At 42.6% G+C, this 18,218-nt stretch overlaps 3 protein-coding genes across 3 annotated transcripts; 1 reads left to right on the forward strand and 2 right to left on the reverse strand.

Moving 5' to 3' along the window:
- Positions 1-860: 860 nt before the first annotated feature.
- On the forward strand, positions 861-10,893 carry cmtm8b (CKLF-like MARVEL transmembrane domain containing 8b). The gene is made up of 4 exons (XM_062399141.1): positions 861-1,016; positions 8,333-8,506; positions 9,525-9,644; positions 9,935-10,893. Exons 1-4 carry the CDS (start codon positions 885-887, stop codon positions 10,019-10,021), a joined length of 513 nt encoding a protein of 170 aa, XP_062255125.1. The 5' UTR covers positions 861-884; the 3' UTR covers positions 10,022-10,893.
- Positions 10,894-11,241: 348 nt separating this feature from the next.
- On the reverse strand, positions 11,242-13,230 carry LOC133964857 (zymogen granule membrane protein 16-like). Its single transcript, XM_062399145.1, has 6 exons — positions 13,191-13,230; positions 12,975-13,027; positions 12,717-12,840; positions 12,241-12,340; positions 11,952-12,041; positions 11,242-11,859 (listed from the first exon to the last, which is right to left on the reverse strand). Exons 2-6 carry the CDS (start codon positions 13,024-13,026, stop codon positions 11,731-11,733), a joined length of 495 nt encoding a protein of 164 aa, XP_062255129.1. The 5' UTR covers position 13,027; positions 13,191-13,230; the 3' UTR covers positions 11,242-11,730.
- A 2,665-nt stretch (positions 13,231-15,895) lies between these two features.
- Positions 15,896-17,552, reverse strand: LOC133964856 (zymogen granule membrane protein 16-like). The gene is made up of 6 exons (XM_062399144.1): positions 17,514-17,552; positions 17,296-17,348; positions 17,039-17,162; positions 16,408-16,507; positions 16,125-16,217; positions 15,896-16,032 (listed from the first exon to the last, which is right to left on the reverse strand). The coding sequence occupies exons 2-6, from the start codon at positions 17,345-17,347 to the stop codon at positions 15,904-15,906; spliced, it is 498 nt and encodes a 165-aa protein (XP_062255128.1). The 5' UTR covers position 17,348; positions 17,514-17,552; the 3' UTR covers positions 15,896-15,903.
- Positions 17,553-18,218: the final 666 nt, after the last annotated feature.

Genomic DNA, 18,218 nt, shown 5'->3' on the forward strand with positions numbered 1-18,218 from the left:
TAAATAAATTAGAAGTGATGGATTGATGAATGTAGCATATCAACCTAAATAGTAAATAATTGTAGTTTAGGGGTTAACAATGGTTGTAGCATTACTTTGGTCCATCACACAGACATCAACTCTTCCTCTTGACGATCAGTATCATTTATCTGAATCCAGATTTCAATGAAGTTAAGTAAAAGTACCACATAAATGTTTTCATTTGTGTAAAAGCACATGCATTTAAATAATATTATAAGTAAAAGTACTTTTGTATGAATGTATTGTATTCTCCAATGTCTACTTTATCATAAGATGTGCCTATACTGTATAATTTGTTTAATACAATAACAGTAAAGACTTTTGCATATTAATTAATTGAGGTAGGGTCACTTCTCTTATTGATTAGTTAAAATATTATAAAAATATAGTAAAAAGTAAAGATTTTTAAAGATATATGTAGTCTACTAAAGGTAAAATGTAACCGAAAAATGTATTTTAGTAGAGTGAAGAAGTAAATAGAACTTTACATCCCAGCAATGCTGTAATGAGTTGTGTAATGCATCATGGCTCCTACAAATGAAGCTTGTATGAGATCAACCAATAGGAGAAACAGAAAAGCAGCCACGGAACTGTAAACCTATTTTGGCGGGCTTTACTTTGTAAGTTTACTGACTTTTAAAATTTACAAATGAGAGAAAAGTCTTTTTTCTTGAATTATCAAATGGGACAGGGCACAACTCAAACATTTGTTCATGTCGTTTCTATTAATGTAGGACTGACCTACAACATCAGTTCATAGAGGGGTGTCCTTGTTAGATTCCAGGACAGGAACACGACTTCCTCTGCTGCAGCGACACTGAAAATACTCACACAAACACAAACTCTCTCTGTGTCAGTGCACCATGGAGAGATCCGCTGTGGTGTCGGGCCGCAGGAGTCCCCCAGTACCAGATTACAACACCTCGACCTCCACCTTGGCCTTCGACCAGCATTTCACCACCACCGCTGAGGGAGTTCTCCTCCAGGCTGAAATAGTAAGTGTGATTTAAAGTTTTGAGGTGTTTAAATTACTGTAGAAATGATCAGCAGGTCTAAATGTCAAGTTTACAATACAACTCGTGATTACAATTTATTATTGGATCATGTGATCATACGTTGAGGATCATCATAATTTTAAATATTTATCACAAAAGTATGTAAAACTTGAAAAACAGACACAGTGTAATCTCTGTTTAGGGTGTTTCTATTCCACAGTTTAATCATCTAGATGTGTAGAGAAACATTAACCTGACGTTGTCATTGTTAGGGATTTAGTAGATCGTGGCCCCACAACAGACACGGACGAGAGAGTTCGTAAGAGGAATGTTTATTTTGTCAGTTATAACAGCTGGCAGTAGTGGCAGGGTGCCGGCTGGTTAAGAAGTCCAGGGTGGAAGCGAGGAGGCGACGTCAGCGGTTAGGCACACGGAGATCTGTAGAAGTTGAAGAACAAGGTTTTAGAATACCTCCAACACGGTGCCTGAGTTTAAGAAGGTCGCGTCGTATAGCTACCGAGGATACTGAATAATCCGGCGCTGGAGTGATGATCGAGCCCGGCATTTATGGAGGAGGTGAATGAGATGATTCGGGTCCGGTGTGCCTCGTCTGTTGTCGCCAGGAATCAGGCCATGCCCCGGACCCCCACACGCGCCGAGGGGACACTACAGGGAAAGATGAGAACAACAACAAACTCCACAATCCCCACAGTACCCCCCCCTCAAGGGACGCCGCCTGGCGGCCGACCCGGCTTGTCCGGGAAACAAGCATAAAAGTCATCGAGGATGGTACCGTCCAAAATCAGGGAACGAGAAACCCATTGTCTCTCCTCTGGGCCATATCCCTCCCAGTCCACGAGGTATTGGTAACCTCGACCACGCCGGCGTACATCCAATACCTTATTAACCGTATATGCCGGGTGGTCATCTATGATAAGGGTGGGTGGGGGAGGCTCCGCAGGAGGGCTTAATGGACTTGTGGACACTGGCTTGAGATGAGAGACGTGGAACGTGGGATGAACTTTCAAAGACAGGGGGAGTTTGAGTCTCACCGCACACGGATTTATTATCCGATCGACCTCAAATGGCCCAATGTATCTAGGTGTCAATTTACGTGATTCGGTTTGGAGAGGCAGATCCCGGGATGATAGCCAGACCATCTGTCCCGGCTGATAGTCAGGAGCAGGGGTGCGATGCCGGTCAGCCACTCGCTGATTGCGGGATGCAGTACGGACCAGGGCTGCCCGGGCCTCGAGCCAGACCCGACGAGCACGCCGCAGATACTCCCCCACGGATGGCACTGCCACGTCAGCTTCCTGAGATGGGAACAGAGGAGGTTGGAACCCATTAGCAACCATGAACGGCGACATACCTGTGGCGGAGCAGACCAGGGAGTTGTGAGCGTATTCGATCCAGGGGAGGTGTGTGGCCCAGGAAACCGGATGTCGGGCTGAAACACAGCGCAGTGCTGACCCCAGATCCTGGTTCGCCCGTTCTGTCTGGCCGTTGGACTGAGGATGGTATCCGGAAGATAGGCTGGCCGACGCCCCCAACGCCTGGCAGAACGCCTTCCACGTCCTAGCGGTGAACTGAGGACCCCTGTCCGAGACAATGTCTACCGGGATGCCATGCAAACGGAAGACGTGTGTGATGAGAAGGTTAGCGGTCTCCAAGGCGGAAGGTAACTTAGGTACCGGGATGAAGTGAGCTGCTTTGGAGAATCTGTCAACGACGGTCAGAATCACTGTGTTGCCTTCCGATGGGGGTAAGCCAGTTATGAAGTCAACCGCCACATGTGACCACGGGCGGTGAGGGATGGGCAGAGGATGCAGTAAACCAGCGGGGGCTTGATGTGATGCCTTACCTCGGGCGCAGACAGAACAGGCAGCGACGAACCCCCTGGTATCGGCCGCCATGGAGGGCCACCAGAAACGCTGTTGGAGAAGGGCCAGAGTTCGCCGAAAACCCGGATGGCAGGCGATCCGGGAGGCGTGTCCCCATTGCAGAACCGGGGATCTCACTCCCTCAGGAACAAACAATCTGTCCGGAGGGCAGCCTGGTGGAACCGGCTGGTCCCTCTGGGCCCCCTGGACCACACCCTCGATCTCCCACCTGGCCGCTCCCACCACGCAGGCAGCTGGCAGGATGGTGTCTCCAGCCGTGTCCTCCATAGGGAGCGCAAACTGACGTGACAGCGCATCTGGCTTGATGTTCTTGGACCCGGGCCGGTAGGTGAGTGTAAAGTGGAAGCGCCCCAGGAAGAGTGCCCACCGGGCCTGGCGGGAGTTGAGCCTACGAGCAGAGCGGAGATAAGACAGGTTTTTATGATCGGTCCACACAATGAACGGATGCGTGGATCCCTCAAGCCAGTGCCTCCACTCCTGCAGAGCCAGAACCACCGCCAGCAACTCCCGGTTCCCGACGTCATAGTTTCTCTCCGCCGGTGAGAGCTGGCGGGAGAAAAAGGCACATGGGTGCTCCTTCTGGTCGATGGTGGAGCGCTGCGACAGCACGGCCCCCACCCCGGAGTCCGAGGCATCCACCTCCACCACAAACTGTAAGGCAGGGTCAGGGTGAATGAGTACAGGAGCAGATGAAAACAACAATTTAAGTCTAGCAAACGCCCCCTCCGCTGCAGGTGACCACACAAAAGGAATTTTAACCGACGTCAGCTGCGTCAGAGGTGTAGCAACTATACTATAGTCCTGGATAAATCTGCGGTAGAAATTGGCAAACCCGAGGAACCTCTGAAGTTGCTTCCTTGATGTAGGAGTGGGCCATTCGGCCACTGCCTTAACCTTGGCAGGGTCGGTCCTGAGTTGCCCTTTCTCCACAATGACACCCAAAAAACTAATAGAACATACATGAAAATCACATTTCTCTGCTTTTACATATAACCTGTTTTCCAGGAGTCTTCTGAGCACTAGCTGGACATGTTGCACGTGCTCCTGGTGGTTACGGGAGAAAATCAAAATATCATCCAAATAAACAAAAACAAAACAGTTAAGCATGTCTCTTAACACGTCATTAATCAAGCATTGAAAAATAGCGGGGGCATTGGTGAGGCCAAAAGGCATCACCAAATATTCAAAATGCCCCAGGGGGGTGTTAAACCCCGTCTTCCACTCATCCCCCTCTCGGATCCTAACTAAGTGGTAGGCGTTCCTGAGGTCCAACTTAGTAAAAATAGTGGCCTCATGAAGGGACCCAAAAGCAGAGTCAATGAGAGGGAGAGGGTATTTATTTTTAACCGTAATGTCGTTGAGTCCCCGAAAATCAATACAAGGCCGCAGAGACTTGTCCTTCTTCTCCACAAAAAAAAAACCCCGCCCCTAAAGGAGATGACGATGGCCGAATGAGACCCGAGGCCACCGATTCGGTGATGTATGTCTCCATGGCGATACGTTCTGGCTTGGATAAATTATAGAGCTTGCTGGAAGGATACGGAACGTTCTGGAGAAGCTCAATCCCGCAGTCATAAGGTCTGTGAGGGGGAAGTGACAGAGCATGGTCCTTACTGAACACCTCCCGGAGGTGGTGATAAACGGCAGGTACGGAGCTCACATCCACGGGCTTGGGAGGAGCCTGTGGCATAGAACGAGTGGAGGGAACGGCGGAACGTAAACAGTGGGCATGACAAAATAAACTCCAATTTAGGACGGACACCGAGGACCAGTCAATGTGGGGGTTATGTAGCTTTAGCCAGGGTAAACCTAACACCACAGGGGAAGTTGGAGAAGAAATAACAAAAAAAGAAATGGCCTCATGATGATTCCCGGACAACAACAGGGAAATAGGCCTTGTGCGGTGAGTAACCTGCGCCAGAAGCCTGCCATCCAAAGCAAAGACCCTCTTGGGGTGAGAGAGGAGCTGACAGGGAACTTGAGCCTGCGTAACAAAACTTGAGTCGATAAAATTGTCATCTGCCCCCGAATCCACCAAGATGGATAGCGAACGGGAGTTTTGATTCCAGGAAACAGTACCTTTGATCAGCAGGCGAGGAGGAGACGAACACACAGAAGACTGACTCACCAACGCTCCCCCAGTGGTTGGTGAGCCCCCCCTTTTGACAAAACCGGGCAGTTGTCACGAAGATGTCCCTCCTGCCCGCAGTAGGCGCAGAGACCCTGTAGCTGGCGACGTTGACGCTCCCGTGGAGGTAGTCTCGTCCTCCCCAGCTGCATGGGTTCCTCGGTGCCTGGAGAAGAAGAAGAGGAAGAAGAGGTGGTCCGCGGAGGAATCCTGTCCGGGCCGAATGGAGGTGGTGGAGAAAACGTAAATCCCCGTTGGAAGGGACCCATTGTCCGAGTCACGGGAGGTGCATGACCGACACCCCCGGATCTCTCTCTGCGTCTCTCGTGGAGGCGACAATCCAAGCGGATAGCTAGCGAGATTAGCTCGTCCAGTGAGGTGGTCTCGTCGCGAGCAGCTAGTTCGTCTCTCACGTCGTCTCGTAATCCCCGGAGAAACACCCCCTGTAACGCTGTCTCGTCCCACCCGCTCTCGATGGCTAAAATGCGGAAGTCCACCGAGTGCTTAGCCACGGAGTTAGCTCCCTGGCGAAGAGACAGGAGCCGGCTACTGGCCTCCTTGCTGCGTAGCGGATGGTCAAAAACTTTGAGAAACTCGTCGGAGAACGAGGAAAATGAAGAGCAAACCGGAGAATGACTATGAGAAAGTGCAACAGCCCAAGCCGCGGCCCTGTCTGAAAGCAAACTCATCACAAAAGCTATCTGCGACCTATCTGTGGAGTATGTTGAAGGCTGTTGCTCAAAAACGAGTCCGCACTGAAAAATAAACTCTCTACCGGCACCAGACTGACCAGAAAACCTGGCGGGTGTGGGGATAACAGGCTCCCGGGGCTGAGTGGGAAACGAGCCCGAAGCAGCGGCTGATGACGGTGCTGGAGCTGGACCCGGAGCTGGAGGAGACGGATGCGAGGCGAGGTGCGACCCTATCTGCTCCACCCGACTGCCGATCAGCGATACCTGGGAGGTAAGTGTGGTGATGGCCGCCATGGTCTCGAGTAGTGTCTTCTCCTGTTGTCCAACCCGGTCTTCGTAGGAGGCCAATGCCAGTCTGAATCTCTCCGTGTCTGCGGGGTCCATGTCGTGGCCGGATTATTCTGTTAGGGATTTAGTAGATCGTGGCCCCACAACAGACACGGACGAGAGAGTTCGTAAGAGGAATGTTTATTTTGTCAGTTATAACAGCTGGCAGTAGTGGCAGGGTGCCGGCTGGTTAAGAAGTCCAGGGTGGAAGCGAGGAGGCGACGTCAGCGGTTAGGCACACGGAGATCTGTAGAAGTTGAAGAACAAGGTTTTAGAATACCTCCAACACGGTGCCTGAGTTTAAGAAGGTCGCGTCGTATAGCTACCGAGGATACTGAATAATCCGGCGCTGGAGTGATGATCGAGCCCGGCATTTATGGAGGAGGTGAATGAGATGATTCGGGTCCGGTGTGCCTCGTCTGTTGTCGCCAGGAATCAGGCCACGCCCCGGACCCCCACACGCGCCGAGGGGACACTACAGGGAAAGATGAGAACAACAACAAACTCCACAATCCCCACAGTCATACTCATAATTCTAGTCAAAACATGAGTCTGAGCACTTAAAAAAATCATCTGGCCCGCGATGCGGTTTTCTATTATCTATCATATCACTGTGTGGGGAATTGGCAAATTGACGTCCTTGCAACTGCAGGCGCCCCTGCTTGATGCTGTGTGCGAAGGGGGAAGGGGAGGGGTCTTGGAGGACAGTTCACCTCTGGGTCTCCCAAATGGAATGGACAAGGGGGGAACGGGGGGTCCACTGTAAAGAGCCCCGCCGCCTGCCCTGCCCACTTGCTCAGAGACACACATTGAGATCCGAGCTCGTTCGCTTGAAGCAGCCGGTCAGGGACGGTGGTCAAAAACCCATCTGATGAACTAAACTCCAAATGCCTTGATAGCGTTTCTCTGTTCCTCTTTCAAAATGAATGAGCTGTCGATGTCTTCTAAAACAGACTCAATGGCAGCATCTACACATCTCAGCTCTCCAGCAGCAGGCATGTTGGTTGAAAACGAATTCAACCCAAGCGCTCTTTGGTGACGTAGTTGATTACATTACTGTTGATCATCTGTCCATCATCGAATAAAGCCCGCCCTGACAATTTGATTGGTCCGAACAGCTTCTGTTCGGCATTGTTTCTCCCCAACGGAGCAATGCCAGACCGAACTTCCCGACCTCAATGTTGTGGGCGGGGCTAAGTTCGTCTGGCATCCAGGCTACAGAAACATATAAAAGCAGGTTTTGCACTAGGAAAAAAAATTATTAATCAATGTGAAATTTATTTGGGTAATAATAGCATTCATTTATTTTTGTGTTTTTCCTTGAATTGTATTCAATAGATTAAACTAAAACTATATTTCTATGAAAATAGGAAGTTACCAACCATCACACGAGGCAAAACAACTCTTCCTCCTTTCTCTCCTTCATTGTTTCCCTTCCTTTCCAAATCAGCTGAGGGAAAGAAACAGGACAGCCGGTCTGTAAATACAGTCTGGCTGGCTGCCATGCAGAGGCTGGGCCGATCTGATTGTAACACTTTTTAATAAGTAGAATTGAACACTCTAAAGCTGCTTATTTAGGAAATTGTACAGCACACTGTAAGATTGAATTATAGGTTATACAGCTATATTCATAGATATTGAATTTCATAACTTCATAAAATAATCAATTTGTATTTCAGTGTAAAAGAAACCGATGTGGTTTCGAAGTTGTGATTCACACCGGAAACCGGTTTTCTTCCTGTGATATGAAACATGCAGCCGGAATCCTGTGAGACAGGAAGGGTGGGTTTGGTGAAGTGCTGCATGGGAGCAAAGCGATTTTGTCACTGACGACCACAGCTCTTTGATGCAGTGGAGAGGGGAAATGCTGGATGTGAAAGTGCTCTTTGAACAACATATGAATACAAAAAAAAAAAAACAAATCGAAAAACACAAGAAAAAGTGGGGAAAAAAATGGAAAAGTCGTCCCTCAACCAGCTCAAATACTACATTTCATGTCCCACATCGAATGTATTGCCTTTACTGAGAAACTGAGACAAATATTTGCTCAGGTGGTTTAGATAGAAAACTTAATTTTGTGCTTCAGTAAATAATCATCATAAAGCAATTTTTTGTGCCTAATCGCCCTCCTCTCCTCTCCTCTCCTCTCCTGTCCTCTCCTCTCCTCTCCTCTCCTCTCCTCTCCTCTCCTCTCCTCTCCTGTCCTCTCCTCTCCTCTCCTCTCCTCTCCTCTCCTCTCCTCTCCTCTCCTCTCCTCTCTTCCAGGTGTTTGGTATGTTAGTGTGGATTCTCATTGGAGGTACAGAGTATTTTCATCTCTCTGCTCTTTGCTGGGTGATGTTTGTCGCCCTCTCGTGCTGGGCTCTGACAGTTTGCCTGTTTTTAATTTACCTCACTGGAGCTCACAGGAGAATACCACGGGTCCCCTGGACGACACTGGTAACGTACCATGATCGTGTCAAGATTGTTGTGTCAACAATCTTGACACAATGCATGCCTTGTGATGACAGTGGTCGTATTAACATCCTTCAAGTTCAACAGATATGAGCTATGTCCCGATTCAGGGGCTTTATTTAGGAGGTTGTGTTTGACCACTGAGACTGTCCCATTTCAATGGCTTCTTCAAACATGGCTGGCAAATGCATCCCTCCATCCCTGAGCGACAAAGGATTCAATAGATAGATCCCTCTCACACCAACCTAAAGCAGGATTTATACTTGAATTTTTTTAACTTAATTGTTGCTAGGAAAAAAGGAAATCTACACCAGAGAGTCTAATTTCACTTCCTTAAAAGGATGTAGCCCCTGGATTGGGACAAAGTCATGAACCCACAAACAATATATAGTGTATTTTAGCCTACTTAGAAGATTATATACAAGGGAACTGTGCATGCAAATCCCTCTTACAAGTTTCAAGTTTAAAAACATATCTCTCTTTTATGCATTGTGAAATTGTTCTGCTTATTCTTGATGAGTTTATATTCTGTTCAGTTTCTCCTTTCTCTTTCTGAAATAACATAGTTACTAAAATTCTTATTTTGGTCTGGTTAGGGCTCACTACTGTGGAATAATGCTTTGGTCCTATGATGAGTCAGATGAATGAAGCAATGTCTTTATCTAAGATCCAGCACAATCGTTTTAAACATCAGACAATGTTCATAACAACAAAACAAATATTCCTTAGTGTACAGAAGCCTATTCTCCTGGAAACTATTTCAGAATATACCTTGTAAGTGTCATCCCGAATACACTGTGGTGACAAACATGCATGAAAGATACTGTGAGTCAGTATCAGGCCTTTGTGCTGAATTGCACACCCACAAAGCTCACAAAAATTACTCTACAGCCCATACCTATATAGTACGTTAAATACTATTAGGATGTAAATTCCAGAAAGAGGATTGGACTACTTGGTCTTTTTATCTGTAATTCACATTTTGTGTCTTTGTCTCCTCTAGTCCCTGTTTTTCAACTCCAGCGCAGCAGCTCTCTATCTCGCGACAGCAGTGGCAGATGCGCTGACTGTCAACCAGGCCACTAGGGGGCGGCACAACTACAACTGCTGGGTCGCATCTACAGTAAGAGATTTCCTGCCATTATATGTGCAAATGTTTTCACAGTTGTTAGGGCCCGGTCACAAAACATTCACCTCCTTCAGCGTGGTAAATCAAAGTGTGTAGTTCACTTTAGTGAACGATATTGGTATGTGTGACTATAGCCTTTCACCTAGTTAATCATTTACTAGGATAATATATTACTTAATAACATAGTAGAATATTTGTTAGTATTTGTTTTTTACCACCAAGCTGAATTTATAATGTTTTCCTCCTTGTGTTTGTCATCTCTTCTGAACCTCTCACTCCTCCAGTTCTTTGCCACTCTGACCACACTGTGCTATGCAGGAAGCAGCTACCTGAGTTTCCATGCCTGGAAAACCACAGAGGAGGAGCACTAGTGTAATTAAGTTCCCATCAACCAAGGAGGTGCATTACCGAGGAATGGACATGAAGGGAATATCAGATGACAGGAGATCAAGCTTCGAACAAGATGCTTCAGTTCAATCTAAACTTGAGAGAAGACTGTAAATGATCTTGATGGAATGTAGAGTATTTGACAGGTAACAAAAAGTTGCTTTCAAAATGTTTGTGCTTGGTTATGTCACACTGAAGTCATTTACAATCATCAGTGCTCTTGTGTCGAAACAAAAGAATAAGAAATTAATATTGTGTATGTGTGGTGGACAAACAGAGTCAGTTTTTCTTTTGATTATTTGTCATGTAAACTAGTTTACAGACACAGTTAATCAGTGGTTCTTCTCAAGGTTAAGATTCTATAGCTCATATCTCTCCAATAATCTCCTTAAATTAAATCAAAGTGCAGCAAATTTCACACACTTATGGATAACAGTTCCCTAAATATGCCTTTTTTCATCAACAGCCATGAATTGCTTCTGGGAAAATGGAAAATATGTCAAAAAGTGCTAGATCTGGCAAAGTTCAAATGTGTTGTGGGATTTCCGTTCAGTATTTTTTTTTGTACCATCCTGCCAACAAACAAACAAAAACTTCCTTGGCAGAGATAACCACAACTCATGACCAGATTCAACACATTCATAGTCAGTCACACAAATGGTTAAGTAGCAGATATAACGTTTTGTATCGAGTAGTTTTACATCATTTAATCTTCCCTCTAGTGAACAAATAAAGAGCGTTGAAAATATTCTGAAGAAAAGCCGCAATGCAGACAGAGGTCAGGCCGTGAATATGTAGCTTCAAACTGACCACGTTTAATTGGCTGGTTTAAAAAAAAAAAAAAAAAAGAAATCTTGAAATGGGTAAATGATGATGAAATAATGTTTGGCTCCTTATTTGTTGTTAATGTTAGCTTTAGTATTTGTAAATCACTGTGCCACTCTGAGAGCTGCTGGTATTTCTTATTGCATCTGCATCACACATTGGCAACGTTGAAACTGGGATGTTTTCTTGTGTGTTCCTCAGTGCATGGATTGACATTGTTGAATGAATTAACACACATTAAGAGCTTAAAAATTAAAATATGTATCAACTAAATTATAAGAGCTATTCAGTCTCTTCCCTCCATAGAAAAAACGTGCAATATAGGTTACATTTTTTAGGGGGAGTGGTGATTGGTAAAGGATTACACATTTTAACAGTGTTTGCATGCACCCGAATTTAATAAGATTCAAATTGAACATTTCTACAGCCATTAACAATATGCATGAATGAAAACCATACAGTCTTTTCAATAATCCCCCTCTATCATAACAACTGAATCTTCTCCAAATACATAGGATTTTGATTAAAAGTGACATTTCTGGTTTGTTTCCTTCAGGGATACTTAGTGCAAAGAGCGTTTAATAAATGCCCCTTAATGTGAAGACTGTGCATGTTGAGTATGAATGCACCACAGAGTCACAGAATGAGTTAATAGAGAGCCTTCACCATTAAATCTTAGTTTCTTTACTCATAAAACAATGTTTCATATTCAATTGTCAAATGTATTGCTCCGAAAGTGTGGTGAAATTACCTAGTGCACATTTGTCAACTCATGTTGGTCACTAATTCACAGGTTGATCAGTGACAAGTTTGGATTATTAATCAAAGCAATAATTAGTACTCAACCACTCAGCTTTGAACTCATTCATTATTCGCTAGTGCTATTGAACCCAGTTGCCCAGTGAGCTCCCAGTGCAGTGATCCCATTGCCATTGTGTCGGCCGCTCAGAATTCGCAGCTCTGATTCAGGGTGAGTTGGGTAGAAGTTGAATGATTTCTGCAACACAACATTATTATATAATTGTAATGTTATTGCATGACCACGATTAAAAGTATTGATAATTCCAACATCGAAAATAGGTAGCAGACCTGATAAGGCTGGCCAGCTGTCAGGAATCGTCCTCTGGAGGTTATGAATATCAGCTGATAGATGTAATTGCTGTGGTATTTACCAGAGATCTGAAACAAGAGAGACAATGTAAACAAACTACCATGGTTTGTTGTTGTAGTTAGTACTCAATAAGTTAATACATGATGTCAAAGAATTCTGTAATTGTCATTTCAATGAAAATATAAAAAAATCTAATCATTGAAATTATCAAAACAAAATCTTCATTGTTAGGTAGTTGTTTATGTTAGTACAGATGAAATCTCTAACCTGAATAACGCCCTCTCCATCAAAAAGTGACATCTCAATCACCGGGCCATATACTCGTCCAAATACTTTAGACCAAATGTATTGATGGCGCACCTGGATACTGCAAGAAAACAGAGGAAACACTCAGTTAACTTAAAATGATGATACAAAGTGTCTGAATGTCTTACTCAATTAAACAATAAAAGTAGAATAAAGAAAATGCACAAAAAGGATTGATAAACACGTACCATCTTAAGCAATAAGAAAGGATTTTGGAACAGAGAGTATAAGAATCTATGCTTCACTTTAATATATGATCTGTACATGGTCTTGTATTTATATAACTCTTATAACATTTATAACATTTATAACATTTATAACAACTTATAACATTATTGCCACAACTCAGGATTATAAATGTGTCCCACTTAAAACCTGCGAAGAATAATTTTGACAAAATAACATTTTCTTAATAACTGAAAGGAAGACAGACTAACCCGGTGATGTATTGAGATGGGACTTCCCAGACCCTGATCCCTGTGATCCTTCCCTTTGCTGATGAGGCAAAGGCAGTCCCACTACCACCAATGGAACCAGAGTAGGAGTAGTCTGCCGTGTTGGCTGGAGAAGTGGAGAAAAAAAGTATGACGTGAGGGACAAACTTCATCTCTTGATTAAACCATCCATATAGAAATATCTTGGATGTAGGATGTGTTCAAAGTTCAGTAATTGTATAATAAGGCTTAATTACTTACGTTTTACCAGGCAGCTGGCAAAGAGCCCGACGAAGAACAGGAAGGAAAGCATTCTGATGACAATAAAGCAATAGCATCAACTACATTAGTTATGTTTTAACTTCAACTTATTAGAAGCAGTGACTTAACATTATGTTAATCATAATAAATTAAATAAAAATTAATATATGAAATTAGAATCTTTCAAACTGAAATAATTGGGTTCATCCAACTTACCTTCTAGTTACCTGTGTGAGCAGACTGAGCAGAGGACGAGCAGACACTGTGACACTGGCATTTAAATACCTTTAGCTACCTACCTTGCTCACCACACAAACAAACAAACATTCCTACTTGATGGCCTGTGATTGGATGAATAGTAGCTGAGATTATTATCCTTCACAGAAAAGCTTTTGGTTACTGGAATTAAACATTGAACCAGGAAGAGAATTTTGACAGCCATATTTAAGTTAATTTTGTTCAGCGGCATGTTTTTCCTCCAAGATAAATGAAAAAATTGATATGAATCTGTTTATGATTGTTACAGTAAGTAGAGCTGTACATTCCCTGATTAACTAATAGGTGCATCGTACCACAGACAGGGACAAGAGACCAAAATTTAGTCCAACCAAAAGTTCCAGATAAAATTATCCTTGGTTAAATTCTTTTGGAATTTGGTAATTGGGTAAAATGTAAACAATGTAATAAAGACATCCAGTCTTTAAGGTCCAAAAACGCCCTCAATTTCACCTTGATGCCTATTTGGTAACTCTGACGTTTTTTGACCATATAACAGATTATATTTCTAGCAGATGCAGTCGTTGTTATGGAAAGTTTGAAATTTGTATTTCTTTCCTTATATTTTTAAACTGGGTAAACTCTATTTTCTAATAAAAATCAAGAGATAAGGCTTGAAGTTCAATGTATGATAAAAATAACAACGTTCAATAAATCATTCAAAACAAAGTCAGTTTCATTTCATGAAAACCATTATAATGACTCACTAATGACAATTATTCGTATTATTCACAATATAGAAAGTTAGGAAAAACAGAGGTCACAGGGTTGTACACATGTTACTATTTGATAAAATACTACAATTAACTCGAAAGGTTATCAACCTTCCTACAGTTCATAGAAATTGTCCTCCTGTGGACAAGTGACACTCTTCAGAGCTACATAAAACCAGGAAGTAACACAAAATAAATGTTCCTCATGATTGCTTTAACTGGTTCTACTGGACTCACCTTGAGTCCTTGGCCGACATGTATCACTTGTACTTCACCGCACCCTTTACAAAAACTATTTGTACATGAGACACAGAGAGAGGAGGGAGGAGATTTGATTTATAATAAATCTAGAATTCCTTGTGAGCACATCAGAAAATCCCCTGCCAGGTGGCCTATGTGGATCGATTTTTTTGGCATAGTTTTATTTTAAAGTGTTTTTAATCACACCCTACCTACTTGTATCTGGGGTCATGCTTTTCCATTCATGATGGTTATTGATTTCTTAATGCCAAACTTCAGACATATCATAAATGTACGTCTCAGAGATTGTCTGATGCTGCATTTTTTAGCTGCAGTCATTGCTGTCAAAGCATCTGAAAGCAGCCGACTGCTCCGTGACCACAGCTGACCTACAGAGGTGGCTGGTCCATCATCATGAAAAATAGTTACAAAGGACCCGACCAGAAGGAGATGTGGTTGGAGACTTAAAATCACATTTTTAGAAATGTTCCGAAGACAAAGGTGTGGATTGAGATCACATCAGAAAAGACATTTCTGGCACAAAGTCAGTCTTGTCAAACTGCTGAGGAGGAAAATCATCACATTACATGCCTCAGATGTTGCAGTTCATGTTTCCTGAACACCTGAAAAATAGCCTCTTCTTTATATGCTGCTATTCCAAAACTGGTGTGTATGTGTGTGTGTGTGTGTATGTGTGTGTGTGTCTGTCTGTGTGTGTGTGTTGGAGAGCAAGAGATCCAGAGAGAAGAATCGACAGACAAATAGTTATAATTATTATTGCACAATGTTATTCCCTCTGAATAATGCATGTTTATGTCTAAATGGCTGGTATTTCTTCTTGCATCACTCCGACTCACACTGGCAACGTTGAAACTGGGATGTTTTCTTGTGTGTTCCTCAGTGCATGGGTTGACATTTGGAATCAATTAACAAACCTTAAACATCAATATCTGATGGATTTTAACCAAGCAATTACTTTGTATTGGCTCTCTCCTCCATGACATACTCAAATAACTGTATATAGAGCCTAAAAATATGTATCAACTAGTTTATAAGAACGATGAATAATTCTGTCTCCTCCCTCCGTAGAAAAAAACGTGAATTATAAATTACATTTTGGAGGGAGAGTGGCGATTGGTAAGGGGTATGGATAGGGGAAATTATTACACATTTTAACAGTGTTTGCATGCACCCGAATTTAATAAGATTCAAATTGTACATTTTCTCCAACCATTAAAAATATGCATGAATGAACCATACAGTCTTTTCAATAATCCCCCTTTATCATAACAACTGAATATTCTCCAAATATACTATATGATTTTGATTAAAAGTGACATACATTTCTGGTTTGTTTCCTTCAGGAATACAGATGAGCAAAGTGCTTTGAATAAATGCCCCTTTATGTGACACATAAGAAAGTATATAGACTGATATGTGCATGTTTAGGATAAATGCACCCCAAAGTCACAGAATGAGTTATTATAAAGCCTTCACCATTAAATCTTTGTTTTTTAACTCATAAAACAATGTTTCATATTCAATTGTCAAAGGTATTGCTCCAACAGTGGTGTGAAATTACTTAGTGCACATTGGTGAACACATGTTGGTCACTTATTCACAGGTTGATAGGTGACAAGTTTAGATTATTCCATCAAACCAATCATTAGTACTCCACCACTCAGCTTTGAACTCGCTCATTATTCGCTAGTGCTATTGAACCCAGTTGCCCAGTGAGCTCCCAGTGCAGTGATCCCATTGCCGTTATGTTTCCCGCTCAGAATTCGCAGCTCTGATTCAGGGTGAGTCGGGTAGAAGTTGAATGATTTCTGCAACACAACATTATTATATAATTTTAATGTTATTGCATGACCACAAGCATTCGTATTGATAATTCCAATATAGAAAATAGGTAGCAGACCTGAGCAGGCTGGCCAGCTGTCAGGGATCGTCCTCTGGAGGTTATGAATATCAGCTGATAGATATAACCGCCGGTGTGGTATTTACCAGAGACCTGAAACAAGAGAGACAATGTAAACAAACTACCACGGTTTGTGGATGTAGTTAGTACTCAATAAGTTAATACATGATGTTAACAACTTGTGAAATTTTCATTTCAATAAAAACATCATAAATCTAATCGTTGAAATTATCAGAATTTTTTGTAAGTAGTTGTTTATTTTAGTACCGATGAAATCTCTAACCTGAACAATGCTCTCTCCGTCAAAAAGTGACATCTCAAGCACCGGGCCATATGCTCGTCCAAATACTTTAGACCAAATGTAGTTATGGCGCACCTGGATACTGCAAGGAAACAGATGAAACACTCAGTGAACTAAAAAAGATGCAACATAGAGTCTGGATATCTTACTCAATTAAAAAATAAAAGTACTATAAAGAAAAAATGCACAGAAAGGAGTGATAAACACTGGTACCATCTTAAGCAAGGACCTGTATGGAAATTATGGGAAACAGAGAGTAGAAGAATCTATGCTTTACTTTAATATATGGTCTGTTCATGGTCTGTATTTATATAACGCTTTTCTAGTCTTCATGACCACTCAAACGCTGTACAGAACAGTTTTCATCAATTCATACAGTGCATCTATTTGCAGAATTTTTGAGGAGGTTCAGTATTAATGCCCAAGAACACTTCGGCATGAGGGATGGGGAAGACTAGGATAGATCTGGTTGGAGGATATGATATAACTTTTACTTATAACATCACTATATTACCATATCTCAGGATTTGTTATTTGTGCCATTTAAATCTTACGATGAAATCATTTTCACAATATAAGATTTTCATAATAAATGAAAGGAAGAAAGACTCACCCAGTGATGTAAGTACCTGGGACTTCCCAGACCCTGATCCCTGTGACCCTTCCCTTTCCTGATGAGGCAAAGGCAATCCCACTACCACCAATGGAACCAGAGTAGGAGTAGTCTGCCGTGTTGGCTGGAGAAGTGGAAAAAAAAGGATGACATGAGGGAAAAATCTCATCTCTTCACTAAACCATCCAAATAGAGATATCTTGGATGTAGGATGCGTTCAAAGTTCAGCAATTGTTTAAAAAGGCTTAATTTCTTACGTTTTACCAGGCAGCTGGCAAAGAGCCCGACGAAGAACAGGAGGGAAAGCATTCTGATGACATTAAAGAGCAATAGTGTCATCTGCATTGGTAATGTTTTAAGTTCAACTTATTAGAAGCAGTGACTAAACATTACCTTTAATCATGTAACTAAATATAAATCAAATATATCAAATAAGAATATTTCAATCTGAAATAATTGGATGCATCCAACTTACCTTCTAGTACCTGTGTGATCAGAATGAGCAGAGGATGAGCAGACTGAGCAGAGGATGAGCAGACACTGTGACACTGGCATTTAAATACCTTCAGCTACCTACCTTGCTGACCACTCAAAAAAACAAACATTTCTACTTGAAGGCCTGTGATTGGATGAATAGTAGCTGAGTTTTTGTTATGTCACAGAAAAGCTTTTGGTTGCAGGAAATAAACGCTGAACCAGGAAGAGAATTTTGACAGCCATCCTTCGGTGCATTTGTTCAGCGGCATGTTTTTCCGCAGGCTAAATGGAAAAATCCATTGATATGAATCTGATTATGATTGTTACAGTAAGTAGAGCTGTACATTTCCTGATTAACTAATAGATGCCTCGTAACACGGACAGGACCAACAGACCGAAATTTAAGCCGAACAAAAGTTCCAGATCAATGGAACCTTGGTTCAACTCTTTTGAAATGTGAAAACATTTTATTTGATCGTTCAGACAATTTTGGCAAATTGTTAATTGGGCAAAATATGAACAGTGTAATAAAGACATCCAGGCCTTAAGGTGTGAAAACTCCCTTTATCTCACCTTGATGCCTATTTAGTAGCTCTGCAGCTTTTGAGCATGTAACCGATTATTTTTCCAGCAGTCGTTGTAATGGAAATCTTGAAATCTTAATTTCTTTCCATATATTTTTAAACTGGGTAGGGGAGAGCGG

This window comes from Platichthys flesus, chromosome 11 (assembly GCF_949316205.1).
Source record: "Platichthys flesus chromosome 11, fPlaFle2.1, whole genome shotgun sequence".
Lineage (NCBI taxonomy): Eukaryota > Metazoa > Chordata > Actinopteri > Pleuronectiformes > Pleuronectidae > Platichthys > Platichthys flesus.